Consider the following 13,968-nt stretch of genomic DNA (forward strand, 5'->3'; position numbering starts at 1 on the left):
GAAGATTGGCAAACTGTTGGTAATTATTGAAGTTATGTCATGGGCACATAGAAGTTTTAGTTTATTCTTCTCTTTTTGAAAGTTTTTATAAAACACAGTTAAGGAAAAATAGAATACCTGGGCCCTATCCCAGCTGAATTAAATTAGAATCTTCAGTCGGAGAAGGCAGTGGCACCCCACTCCAGTACTCTTGCCTGGAAAATCCCATGGATGGAGGAGCCTGGTAGGCTGCAGTCCATGGGGTCGCTAAGGGTCTGACACGACTGAGCGACTTCACTTTCACTTTTCACTTTCATGCATTGGAGAAGGAAATGGCAACCCACTCCAGTGTTCTTGCCTGGAGAATCCCAGGGACGGGGGAGCCTTGTGGCCTGCCGTCTATGGGGTCGCACAGAGTCGAACATGACTGAGGCGACTTAGTAGTAGTAGTAGTAGCAGGCTTTAGTGGTTTTAAAAGTTGAGCTTGAGTAGTTTGTAAAACTCCTCCAGGGCTTACCTGGTGCCTCAGTGGTAAGGAATCTGCCTGCGAATGCAGGAGACATGGGTTCAATCCCTGATCGGGGAAGATCTCACGTGCCCCAGAGCAACTAAGCCCTTGTGCCACAACTATTAAGCCTGTGCTCTAGAGCTAGGGAGCTACAACTACTGAGCCCACACCCGCTAGAGCTCATGCTCCGCAACAGGAGAAGCCACCACAGTGAGAAGCCCTCAAACCACAACTAGAGCGTAGCCCCCACTTGCTGCCACTAGAGAAAAGCCTGTGCAGTGACGAAGACCCAGCACAGCCAAAAATAAAGTAAATTAAAATAAATAAATCTTTAAAAAATCCCTCCCCCAAATAATTCAAACTTGCAGTTACAGTTGAGAATCACTATCATGGAAAATAAAGTCAAGATTCAGATAGATCTGGACAAGTTAAAAGCTCAGTTGAAATCAATGAGATAAAATTTAGCATAGGTAAATGTAAACTGTATTTATGTTTTTTTTTAATCAACTGTACAGGACAGAGAATACCTAGGTTGGTGCTTGTGTTTGTGAAAAAGGTCAAAGTAGGTTAATTTATCACAAGGTTAGTATGATGATAATATGACATCATGACTAGAAACCTAGTATGATCTTTGACAGCATTAATAGAACCATGTAGCCTACAGTATAAAAACCCTACATTTGTTCAGATCTTATCTCATATTCAGGTTTGAAAGACACATTTTATGAGACTTTGACAAATATGTATGTTAAGAGAAATAATAAGAGACTCAATCTCTTACAACAAACAGATGAAAGAACTAGGTATATTTTAAGCCAGTAGATGAGAAGAATAAGCACAGGGAGACAAGAAAACTATAATCGTATTAATAACATTTAAAGTCCTAGCATATTGAATAGAGCATATATTTTGTATGGCCCCAAAGTTGCAAAAGTAGTATTTACCCTAAGGAAGACCATCATTTTCTATTTTTTAAAAGTGTGTAAGAAATACTTTCATTTTTCTATCGTAAAGGTTAAAAAAATGTTCATTTCAGAAAATATGTATAGGTGTGAAAAAGAAAATAATGACCACGCATCATCCTGCTGCCCAGAGATAACCACTGTAACCCAGATTGGCTACCTAATGTATGTGGCTCAGTGCAAAATGAAAATGCAGGGGGAAGAAGAAAGAAAATGTGCAGGGCTCTATGTTAAAAAATTAAGAATTTAAAGATGTAACAGCAGAGTATTAAAGCAAGCATGGGGCCCTTCTGGCATGAGGCCCTATGGACAGGTCATAAGCTCATGAAGCTAGCTTTAATTATATAACATCTAGAAATTTACAGTTCACCCTTCGACAACATGGAGTTTGAACTGAATGGGTCCACTTTATATGACTTTTTTCCCCAGTGAATACAACAGTATTATACAGTCTTCAGTCTGTTGAATCTGTGGATGTGGAGCTGCAGACATGGAGGGCTGACTATGAAGTTATATGCAGTTTTGACTTGCGTGGGGGTCAATACCTCTAACCCCTTGCGTTGTTCACGGGTCAATTGTAAAAATATTTTAGAAATAAGTTTCTAATTAGTAGACATTCCCACCAATGCAATAGGCTCCCTTGGGATAACTCTGGAGTTAAAAAGGGAAAAGCTAGGCTTCCAATCAGGGATACTGTAGAATAGATGAATGTGTTGGTGGTTGGACCATATGACATGCTAGGATATTTTTTCATCTCTGACATCAATGATGCTCTATCTCTATCCATTCAAAAATTGGTTCATGAACAGTTCATTACCTGCAAGTTGTCTGTTTTTTGAAATCATAAAACCTTGCTTTTTGTTATCTTGCTGTATCATTTAATAAAAAATATTTCATATCAACTATGGTGATGGTTTCCTTTAACAGGGTGTAGAACATTACCTTACTCAGCTATAGACATTCAAAAAATGATTTTTGAGTTTCTTGATATTTTTAACTCTCTTGTTCTGTCCTGCAGCTGACAGACAGTATTCTTTTCCCAATTTACTATTGCTATGCATGCGTGCTAAGTCACTTCAGTCATGTCCAGCTGTCTGTGACCCTATGGACTGTAGCTCTCTGGGCTCCTCTGTCCATGGGATTCTCCAGGCAAGAAGACTGGAGTAGGTTGCCATTGCCCTCCTCCAGGGGATCTTCCCACCCAGGAATTGAACCTATGTCTCCTGAGGCTCCTGCATTGCAGGTAGATTCTTTATCTCTGAGCCATCAAGGAAGCCCGTTTCTATTGCTATAGATCTTCCTATATGTAGGCTGATTCATGACCTTGGATGTTCAGGCTATCAGATGATAAACCTCTGTTTATATGGAAAAGCAACCCAAAGTTCTCTGCTTATTTTCTTGCACTTCTAGAACCCAGACATTGGTACATATTAATTCCTGAATGACTTGCAGGGACTTGATGATGATTATAGCTTAATAAGCTTCAAGACTTCCCCAAGTAACTTGAAATGTATTGCACTAGCTTCCAAATTATTTTTTGCATGGTTTTGCACTAGCTCCCAGATTTAAAGCACTTACCAAAACTGACCAGTTTCCTTTCTGCATAGTGTAAAGCACTTATAATCTTGCAAACAATTCTGTTGCAAAAACAGTGACCTTTCATGCCAGTGATTTTCACTACTTTGTTCCCAGTCTCAAACTTTCTATCGAAGAACTAATTTTTCTTATGTTACTCAGAAATAATGATCTGTAGTCTCTCCTTTCCTTTCTGCCTCCTCACACATCCACACTCCATGTTAACTTTCAGCTGAGCCAAACTTTTCTTTACCTCTTTGTTCTTTTTCCCATTCTTCTAATACTGCTTTTTCTAGTGTATATGAAGAAGGAAATAGACTTTGAGCTCCTTTTCTTTGAATTGTGGCAAAATGTGCAGTAAATAATTTTCCTTGCAAATTTGCAAAAACTTTTTTGAAAGCTTTTTTAGAACTTAAATTCATGGGAGCCAAATCCAGCAGCTTAATAGTGCTGTCTTTAATGAATGCTTTTATTTGAACTCCTTATTTTGACAATTTTGTTAAGTCATCGCATGTTTATTTATATAAACAGGCATTCATATACATGATTCCATTTTTTCAATCTGAAGATAGTTCCTTCTTTTGGTTTTCTTTCACTGCCTCTTTTTAGCATTTTCACTTTCCCATCTTCAAAATGAAAACATCCTCCTTTTTTTTCTATTTCCTGAATAATTTCAGTTAAGTTGCTCTGAAGAGGCTATCTGCATATGTTTAACTCCCACTTTTCTTTTTCACCAGCTCCCACTTTTCTTACTTTATCCTAATCTCTTAGCCAGATCTCCAATTTCTCACAGTCACTTTTTCATACTGAGAGTGATAGACTTATTTTTCCTTTCATCTCCAACCCTTCAGTAATTCCCTCATTAGTTGACATAGAATCACTTCCTGTATCTCAGGTCTTCATTCCAATTCTCTCTTCCCCTGTACCATCTCTTTCATAATATTTGTCTGGGTGTTCATATTTCTTTTTCTTAGTCTTCAATTCATATTATAACTTTTTCATATCAGATAATTGCTTTTTTCTATAATCTGCACATGTTGTGATTGCCAAAATCTTGCTTCTAAGACTGCCTTTTAAGACTGCTAATTGATATGCTGCATTTGTGACCCCTGTTTTTACCAATTCCTACATCTCTCTCCCACCCTTTCCTTTCACCTGAGCCAAGTTTCTCTTTATTTCTTTGTTTTATCTTCTACTCTTCTAATTTACTTCCCTCTATGCTTATAATAACTCCCTACCTCACATCTGCCAATGTACCTATATTCTCATTCAAATCTTGCTTGAAATCTTAACTCCTTTTAAGTGGGTAAAGATAGGAAAATAGCCAAAGGCCTGTTTTATAGTTGAGTTATTTTTTTCTTAAGTCTGTATGCTAAATCAAAGAGGAATGCCTCATAAAGTAAAACCAACACTCAACCAGTCAAAGCTTCCAGAAAAGAAAGATTGATTTATGTTTCTCAGCCATCTCACTGATAAGTTAACAAATTTTGCTCCTGAAAGTTAGGGATAGAAACCTAGAGGTAGAAGACATGGTTATTGTCCTCAGAGAACTAATAATCTAGGTAAGGAGGCAAAATTAATATACATGAAGTACTTAGAAAGTAGTTGTAATAACTAACCTAATAATCAGAATGCTGGGTTGTATCATACAGACTTTTAAGTGTTGTGTATAATCAGAGACAAGGGAAGGCATAATTGCTTGGGGTTGCCAATGAAGATTTCACAGGGGAATTGGGTCTTGAAGAAAACATAGAATTTGGATTAGCCACACTGGGCTATAAGACTTCCATTTACATTTCTAGGTAAAAAAGAGACTTGCTTAGCAGAGACTTTTTAAGTTTTTATTTATTTATTTATGTTTGGCTGTATTGGATCTTTGTTGCTTTGTATGGGCCTTTTCTCTAGTTGCAGAGAGCCCAGGCTACTTTCTAGTTGCAGTGCCCAGGCTTATTTTGTTGCGGAGCATGGACTCTAGGGCACATGGGCTCATTAGTTGTGGCTCTCTGGCTCTAGAGCACTGGCTTAATTGTTGTCTCACAAGCTTAGATGCTCCATAGCATGTGGACTCTTCCGGGACCAGGGATAAAACTGAGGTCTCCTGCATTGGCCGGTGGATTTTTTACTACTGAGCCACCAGGGAACCCCAGACTTGCTATGCAAAGACTTTAAGGGAGAAATTAGGAAAACAGGAAACTTATTCTAGGAGGAGTAGGAAATATCAAATAATTAAATTGAAGCTAAATAATCAAAACCTTGAATTTGAAATTGAGGAATTAAATGTTAAAAAGAAAAAAATCCCCTTTAAGCATTTTAATTAATCAAGATTTTTATCTTGTTAAAATCCATTGTTTTTCTTCAATAGCTAACATTGAGTCTTTTACTATGTGCTAACATTGTGCTAAGTGTTTTATGTGTAATAATAACTCATTTTATCTTTCCAACAACCTTTTGTGGTAGGCTCCAGTTTTACCCCCTTATTTTACAAATGAGAATGAAGAAAAGGTAAGTACAACTGGGTCAAGTTGACACAAGTTAGTACTAGGATTCAAACCTAGGAAATTTCTGGTACTAGAATCTACATTCTTATCTGCTTTATACATAACCTTGTAAAGGAGGTAAATAAGTGCTACAAATATATCATGAGGTTTAGACAAATGAATCTGACATATTATTTTATTGAAAGATAATTTTTAAAGCACTCCTGACACTGGAACACTGTAATCTCTTCATCCCGATTGTACTTTTTTCTTTAAGAAAAATCTCTGTAAAGAAGCTTTGAGTTAGAAATTTTAAAAAAATCCATTGGTTGTTATTCATGTGAAGCGATATTGATTTTATCTCTTGTAAGATCCTTGTTTCAACAGTCTCTTTATTACAACAGGACTTTTGGTTGGGACTCTTGATTCAGTCTTAGACTCTACTGCAAAAGTAGCTCCATTTCGCATCCTACATCAGACACCAGATTCTCAAGTTTACCTGTCAATTGCATGTGGTGAGTATGTTTTTTAAAACATAGAATTCAAACAAATAAGGATCTTAAGGAACTGAATATTTAAATTTATTTATACTCCCCAGTTTTTTAAAATTAATTTTTATTGGAGTATAGTTGACTTACAAATAGAGTCACAGATATAGAAAACAAATGAGGTATATGGGAGGGTGAAGGATAAATTAGGAGATTGGGATTGACATATACACACTACTATAAAATAGATAACTAATAAGAACCTACTGTATAGCACTGGGAACTCTACTCAATACTTTGTAATGACCTATATGGGAATAGAATCTCTCCAGTTGTTTTAATTTAGAATTGAGTGAAATGTGCAGCTCTACTTTGAGAGACTAGAAAACTATCTGTTTAAGAAGGATTACAGATTTTTAAAAAATCAATTAATATGTGAGACCTGAAGCTTGTGTTCTGGCAGTGTTGATTCTGAGCAAATTTTGGTCAGTGCTACTGCTAACCTGACTCCTTTCTTAAACTCACCTTTCCTGCTTAACCCAACTGCTAGGAAGATGAGAACCTCCCCCATGAAGTTCTTTGTTTCATCTCTAATAATTCAGATGAGGAGAATCAAGCCCAAAACTTAAAGGCTGATCTCTAAGAAAATATAAGCCTGAAAACCTGAACAAGGCATCATATCCTTGAAATATGAAGGGATAACTTACACGTAGTGCAACATATTCATCCATGAATATGTTCAAATGCATCCATATTCAGGTGGTTCAGTTTCTTCCACATGTATCTATTGTGGTAGAAAAGGAATTAGGATGATTCTTCTTAACATAGCAACTCAAAATTAAGAAAAAATACAGTGATAGTTGTTACTTCTTTAATGATGCCATTACAATGTTGGTCTAAATTAGAATCTGAGATTTATGGGGTTTTTTTAATGTTGAAAGGTTGCCTTTTTCTGATTCTTTCTTTCTTCTCCCCCTCTCTTTTTAAAGTAGATATACTTAAAAAATACAAAAGCATGTGAACTTCTGGACAGTTCATGTGTGTGAACATATAGCATACAATTAATTTTTAAAACTGTGTGGCTTGTTTTTTGCATCTCCCTCTCAATTTCCTTTAGTGTTTCTGATGAGTGTTTTCTCTTGACTCTTTCAAATTGAATACCATTTAAACTAAATATGGAAGATACTTGCTGACATCATGAGATGTCTATAACCTCAACTCTAAGTTGAGTTGGTTGAAATTATATCCTCATTTCTTAAAAAAAAGGATGAATATACAACTTACTTCCCAAATTAACTTGATGCAGAAACACAGTGCATGTGTGTTCAGTTGCTCAGTCATGTCTGACTCTTTGTGACCCTGTGGACTGTGGCCTGCCAGGCTCTTCTGTCCATGGTATTCTCCAGGCAAGAATATGGGAGTGGGTTGCCATTTCCTCCTCCAGGAGAGCTTCCCGACCTAGGGATTGAACCTGCATCTCCTGCATTGGCAGGCAGATTCTTTACCTCTGAGCCACCTGGGAAATGCACAGAAATATAGTAGTTACCTATTAGTGAAGCTTCCTTATACCTAAAGGGCCACAATAAAGGCCTTAAAATTTCCCCATGGCTTTTATTTGTGGTTCATTAAAGAAAGTTATTACACATGGTGTGATGACTTGAGTAACATGAATACAGTTCTAACTGATCTGTAGAAAATAGGCAGTTTTGAAATGTCAATACTTTTTTAAAAAATTATTTTTGGCTGCCACTGGGTCTTCATTGCTACATACGGGCTTTCTCTAGTTGTAGTGAGCAGGGGCTACTCTTCATTGCAATGCAGACTTTTCATTGTGGTGACTTCTGTTGTTGTGGAGCACAGGCTCTAGGTGCGTAGGCTCAGTAATTGCAGTGTGTGTGCTCAGTAGTTGTGAGGTATGGGGTTAGTTGCTCCACTGTATGTGGTATCTTCCCGGACCAATGATAGAACCCATGTTCCCTGAATTGGCAGGTGGATGACTTCTTAACCACTAGACCACCAGTGAAGCCCATCAATACATTTTTAATGTATCACTCTCCATATGTCATAAAACATACTTAGAAGTCAGGATATTTCTTTTGAGTGAGATTTGTATAATCTACAGTGCTAGGGAGATCCTAAAACTATGTTGGTTATAGGGGAAAATTGATAGATATTAAAATATTAAAATGTTCTTCAAATCAAAGCAACCCAGAGTTAAGTTTAATAACAATGCAAGTACTCTGTCAATGCAAGTACTCTGACCCTCAGTAAACCACCTAACCTTGATTCAGCAGATCACAAGGATTTAACCTTGCTATAGGATTTCTAATCTCTTTTATAAAATTTCTGTAAGTTGACTAGGCTTTTTAATGAAAGAGCTGACTGAGAGAAAGCTCCATAAACACAGTTGAGATCCGTGTTTATGCAGTGTGCATAGAATTGTCATATGCGTGCTGTTTTCAGTCACACAGGCACAGGGCTGACTGTATTATTTGAAGACCAAAGATTAAATTATGTATATTTATATTCTAGTACTCTATATATTTGGGCTTCCCTGGTGGCACAGATGGTAAAGAATCCGCCTGCCATGTGGGGAACCCGGGTTCAATCCCTTGATTGGGAAGATCCCCTGGAGAAGGGAATGGCAACCCACTCTAGTACTCCTGCCTAGAGAATCCCATGTACAGAGGAGCCTGGCAGGCTATACAGTCCATGGCGTCGCAAAGAGTCGGACACGACTGAGCAACTAACAAATACACACGTACACTATATATCACGGCTTCCCTGGTGGCTCAGCAGTTAAGAATCCGCCTGCAATGCAGGAGATGCAGGTTTGATCCCTGAGTTGGGAAGATCCCCTGGAGGAGGGCATAGCAATCCACTCCAGTATTCTTGCCTGGAAAATCCCATGGACGGAGGAGCCTGTGGGCTACAGTCCGTGGGGTCACAAAGAGTCAGATATGACTGAGCGACTGAGCACACACTCGATATATTCTCTTAAAAGAACTGGTTACTGTAGGTACCAGTTACTGGCACCTTGTTTTTAAAATTTTGTATCTTTTCTCGAATGAGTTGTATTTACTTAACTAGTGTTCATACTCACACTTAAGGATGACATGGAGAATAAACATTGTGTCCTGTTCCTTTATGATGATCATTTTTTAAAAGAGCAAATATTATTTTATAGCTTTTTAAACTAAGCTTATAAATATCAAGAGCAGTTTTTTTGTGCATGTGAAGTTTTCTTTGAGTCTCTCTTTCTCTTTTATTATTAATCAGGTGCTGACAGAGAAGAAATAACCAAACATTGGGAGTGGTTAGAAGAAAATATCATGAAGACCTTATCTGTGTTTGATTCAAATGAAGATATTACTAATTTTGTACAAGGAAAGATAAGAGTAAGTGGCATGGATATAGTTTGTAGATGGAATACTAAACTCTTCGACCCTTTTATTTGAGGATGAAAGTTGCATAGAAGTTCATTGTTTTACTGGCACCTTTCAGGACTGGCAGAAGCACACGTATAAATATCAGAATCAGAGCTAAAGAGAGTTGTAAACTTAGTGGTTATTCTTTGGTGCCCTTGTGAGTGCACTTAGGGATATTTTCATTTAAGAATCTCTTTGAATGAACCCTTCACTCAATCAAAATAATATTTAGCACCTGTATTTTTGGTAGCTTTTTTTTTTTTTTTTTTGAGGCATTAGGAAAAGATTAAATTACGAAATGGCAAATTTAAAGAAATTTAATTACAAAATTAAAGAGGATCTGCTCACTTCTGTCGTAAGAGATGTAGGTATGTGTGTGTGTGTATACACAGTTTTATTCAAGGAACTGTTTAAACATGTGAGGTATATTTTTGTTGATGGATAATTATTAATTTTCAGAAATTATTTTGTCTCCTTTAGGGATTAATTGCTGAAGAGGGAAAACATTCTTTTGCAAAAGAAGACGATCCTGAAAAATTTCGAGAAGCCCTTTTGAAATTTGAAAAATGTTTTGGTTTGCCAGAGCAGGAAAAGTTAGTTACCTATTACTCGTGCAGTTATTGGAAAGGACGGGTTCCTTGTCAGGGTTGGCTATATCTTAGCACCAATTTTCTGAGCTTCTATTCTTTTTTGTTAGGATCAGAAAGTAAGTGGTTTCTGTTGTTTACTATGACTTTGAATTTACAAACTCACCTATCAACTTTGTGATGGTATTAGGTTGCATGTAAAGTAGTAGAATAGATATTAAAGGTAATTAAACTATACATTTAAAAGTTCACTTCATCTGGGGAAGAATACTTTTAGGACTGGTTGTTTAACATAAGAACCATTTGAATTGTATATAGAATGCCTTGCCTGCTGTGGGAAGCAAATGAATATTAAATGATGATGGTGATCTGACATATCCTTTTTTTCCCTTGTTCTAAACTATGCACTTTCTTCAATCTATATTTAAATAATTGTTTTAAACATACAACACACAATATGTGTAGTAATCATAGTACCTAATGTCCTACAGCTACAAAGAAGAATCAAGCAGTACTGTTCATAGCCTATGTATAGCTTTTACCCCAATAGTTATATAATTGTATAAATTGAAATACCAAATTTAATATCAGGTTTAAATATCAAATCAGAAAAAAAGATTAAAAATTATTTAAAATTAGGGACTTCCCTGGTGAATTATATCTGTTCCTAAAATCAGTTGTTGTATGTTCATTGTTATGCTTCAAAATTTAAACTAATCTCGAACTCAAAAGCATTTTAGTTGTTCATAGCATTTTTTAAGTGACTATTGTTTGTTTTGAAAGACCTGATTGATAAACATTAATCAACATTGAGAAATTTAATCATATCTGCTTATAACTCTAATTTGCAGTAAAACTCATTATCTCCTGGGATGCAGTCTCAAAACTTGAAAAGACTTCAAATGTCATACTGACAGAGAGTATTCATGTGTGTTCCCAAGGGGAGAATCACTACTTTTCAATGTTTTTACATATTAACCAAACATACCTTCTTATGGAACAACTGGCAAACTATGCTATAAAAAGAATTTTTGATAAGGAAACATTTGATAATGACCCAGTCCTTGATGATCCTCTACAAATCACTAAAAGGTATTCAAAGCTTAATTAATATTTATTTTTAAAGTATTGTTTGACCAAAGAATGGTGGCATTGAATAACATTAAAAGATGAATGGATAAAAAAGTTCTGATACATATACACAATGGAATATTACTCAGCTATTAAGAAGAACACATTTGAATCAGTTCTAATGAGCTGGATGAAACTGGAGCCTATTATACAGAGTGAAGTAAGTCAGAAACAAAAACACCAATGCAGTATATTAATGCATATATATGGAATTTAGAAAGATGGTAACAATGACCATATACATGAGACAGCAAAAGAGACAGATATAAACAGACTTTTGGACTTTGTGGGAGAAGGTGAGGATGGGATGATTTGAGAGAATAGCATTGAAACATGTATATTATCATATGTGAAATAACATTACCAGTCAAAGTTTGATGCATGAAACAGGGCACTCAGAGCTGGTACACTGGGACAACCCAGAGGGATGGGATGGGGAGGGAAGTGGGAGAGGGGTTTGGGATGGGGTACACATGTATACCCGTGGCTGAGTCATGTTAATGTATGGCAAAAACCACCACAATATTGTAAAGTAATTAGCCTCCAATTAAATAAATTAATTTTTAAAAAGTTAACTGTTCTATGTTATATGATAGTTTTTCTTTGGAGTAATCACTGATGTGTGAGTTTTTAAAGTTTATTCATATGCATTTCACAAATAGTATCCTCTCTGAGAAATTTAATGTTAAGAAGTAATAGAAGTTAGATTTGAAAATTATTTAAGATCTCAGTAGGATTTGCTCTGGAGTGCTTTTAGAAACATAGAAGTTTTTGTGTGCATGGTTAGCCTGAGGAGTAGCCTAGATAGATTTAAGGCTGAAATTGTTAAATGTATTGTTTATTTTTAAACACATTTTATAGGTAGTTTCATTTTTTCTTTGTTTACAAAATTTTATTGATATATAGTTGATTTACAATGTTGTGTTAATTTCTACTATAAAGCCAAGTGACTCAGTTGGCTATACATATATTTTTTTTCACATCCTTTTCCTTTATGGTTTATCAGAGGATACTGAATATAGTTCCCTGTGCTATACAGTAAGATCTTGTTTATCCATCCTATATGTAATAGCTTGCATCTACTAATCCCAGACTCCCAATTTTTCCCTCTTCCAACCCTCTCCTCCTGAGAGTTTCACATTTTAGTATAAGGATAAGTTAGTAGAATCAATGGAATATGAGCTTTAGAATAAGATTAGAGCAACCCTGGGAAAAGTTGTAACCTCTCAGGACCTCAGTTTTCTCATCTGTTGTTTGTACCTCAGAGAGCACTTGTGAGGAATGAGCAATATAACATGTGAAAGCACTTTGTAAAATATAAAGCACTAGATAAATAGTAACCATTATTAGTGCCTGCATCAGAAGTATCTGTCTTATGGCTGTTTGCCTCTATATTTGGTTTGCTGAAACCGACCAGAGCCCTTTCATCCTGCTCAACACTCAGAACAGTTGACTGAAATGAGTGTGCCAAAGGAGAGAGGATCCAGAAATAGCTAGTGAGAAGAGCTTCTGACAAGAAGGATGAGGGTATAGACTGTATGGGAAAGTGTAAATAAGAGAAAGCTAAGCTGCAGTCCTGTGGATAGACCAGAACTAGTAACCTGGATGCTGTGTGATTGTTACATAGCCCTAACCTAGGTACAGGTGTTCCTCTTGGCTATTCTTAACCCATTCCTAAAATCTATATACATAAGGGTTCCCTTTGTGAGCCTTCTTACTTTTCTGGAAATAGATCGGCAAGGTGAATTTGTTTTACACCTTACTATCAAAATTAGGTCCCAGTGTGCATGATTTAAACTCTATAAGGATTAAGAATATAATTTATGTTATGTTATAGTGAAGTATTTGTTTATATAGGTTGTTTTGATTGGCCACCCTAAGCATAAACATTTTATCTATTTTATTTCCCTTAAAATATCCTAAAAGGCCACTTATCAATGAGTTATTCATAACCAAGTCTGTATTTAAATGAGATATAGTAGATTCATTTTTGTCTATGTGCATTTTTAAAAGAACCTACTGAAAATTAGGGCTTCCCCTGCAACTCAGCAGTAAAGAATCTACCTTCAGTGCAGGAGACATGTGGGTTTGATCCCTGGGTCTGGAACATCCCCTGGAAGAGGAAATAGCAACCCACTCCAGTATTCTTGCTGGGAAAATCCCATGGACAGAGGAGCATGGTGGGCTGGAGTCCATCAGGTGACAAAGAATCGGACATGACTGAAGTGACTGAGCACATGCATTGAATATCATATATATCTAAATCCTTTTCCCTAGTACATTAAAAAAAAAAAACAGATCATTTAGACTTCGTCTCCAAATGACATTTTTAAAATAAAATGGAATATCTATTGCTTTGGTTTATTGTTTTTACAAATATGAATTATAGTAGCTAAATTCAGTGTATATCCTTCCAGACCTTTTAATGCATGAATTAAAAAATATTTGCCAAAAGCATGAATGGGATTAAACATCACATATTATGCTACAGTCTACTTCTCCTCTTAAAATAATATATTGCATACATCTTTTCATTCATACAAAAAGATCTTATGTTTTTCAATAATAGTGGAAAAACCCACCAAATTGCAATTTAAGTGAGGTAAAAATTGTGAGTCTCTGCTCATATTTATCAGAATTATTTTTAAAAGACATGGTGAACTGCCACATATTCAAACAGTATATGCTGGAAGGATAAATTTAGTTTTAACTTTTTTGGCTTAGAGTTAGAACTTGCATAATTTACTCACTACCCCAGATGGCTTTGCTGCTTAGCTCAAGTGTTTAATGCCTCTAGAAAAATTGTGCTATTTTAAGCAATTGTTTTTTATTT

At 36.0% G+C, this 13,968-nt stretch overlaps 1 protein-coding gene across 3 annotated transcripts in view; it reads left to right on the forward strand.

Annotated features, from left to right (window-relative positions):
- TBC1D8B (TBC1 domain family member 8B) overlaps positions 1-13,968 on the forward strand; it is an 84,138-nt gene that overhangs the window by 21,296 nt on the left and 48,874 nt on the right. For all 3 annotated transcript variants that reach the window (XM_059883646.1, XM_024988461.2, XM_024988462.2), the window contains exons 2-5: positions 5,906-6,016; positions 9,269-9,387; positions 9,898-10,123; positions 10,856-11,096. In XM_059883646.1, the coding sequence (XP_059739629.1) occupies positions 5,906-6,016; positions 9,269-9,387; positions 9,898-10,123; positions 10,856-11,096 (697 nt within the window). The remainder of the gene's footprint in view (positions 1-5,905; positions 6,017-9,268; positions 9,388-9,897; positions 10,124-10,855; positions 11,097-13,968) is intronic.

This window comes from Bos taurus, chromosome X, assembly GCF_002263795.3.
Source record: "Bos taurus isolate L1 Dominette 01449 registration number 42190680 breed Hereford chromosome X, ARS-UCD2.0, whole genome shotgun sequence".
NCBI classification, from domain to species: Eukaryota; Metazoa; Chordata; class Mammalia; order Artiodactyla; family Bovidae; genus Bos; species Bos taurus.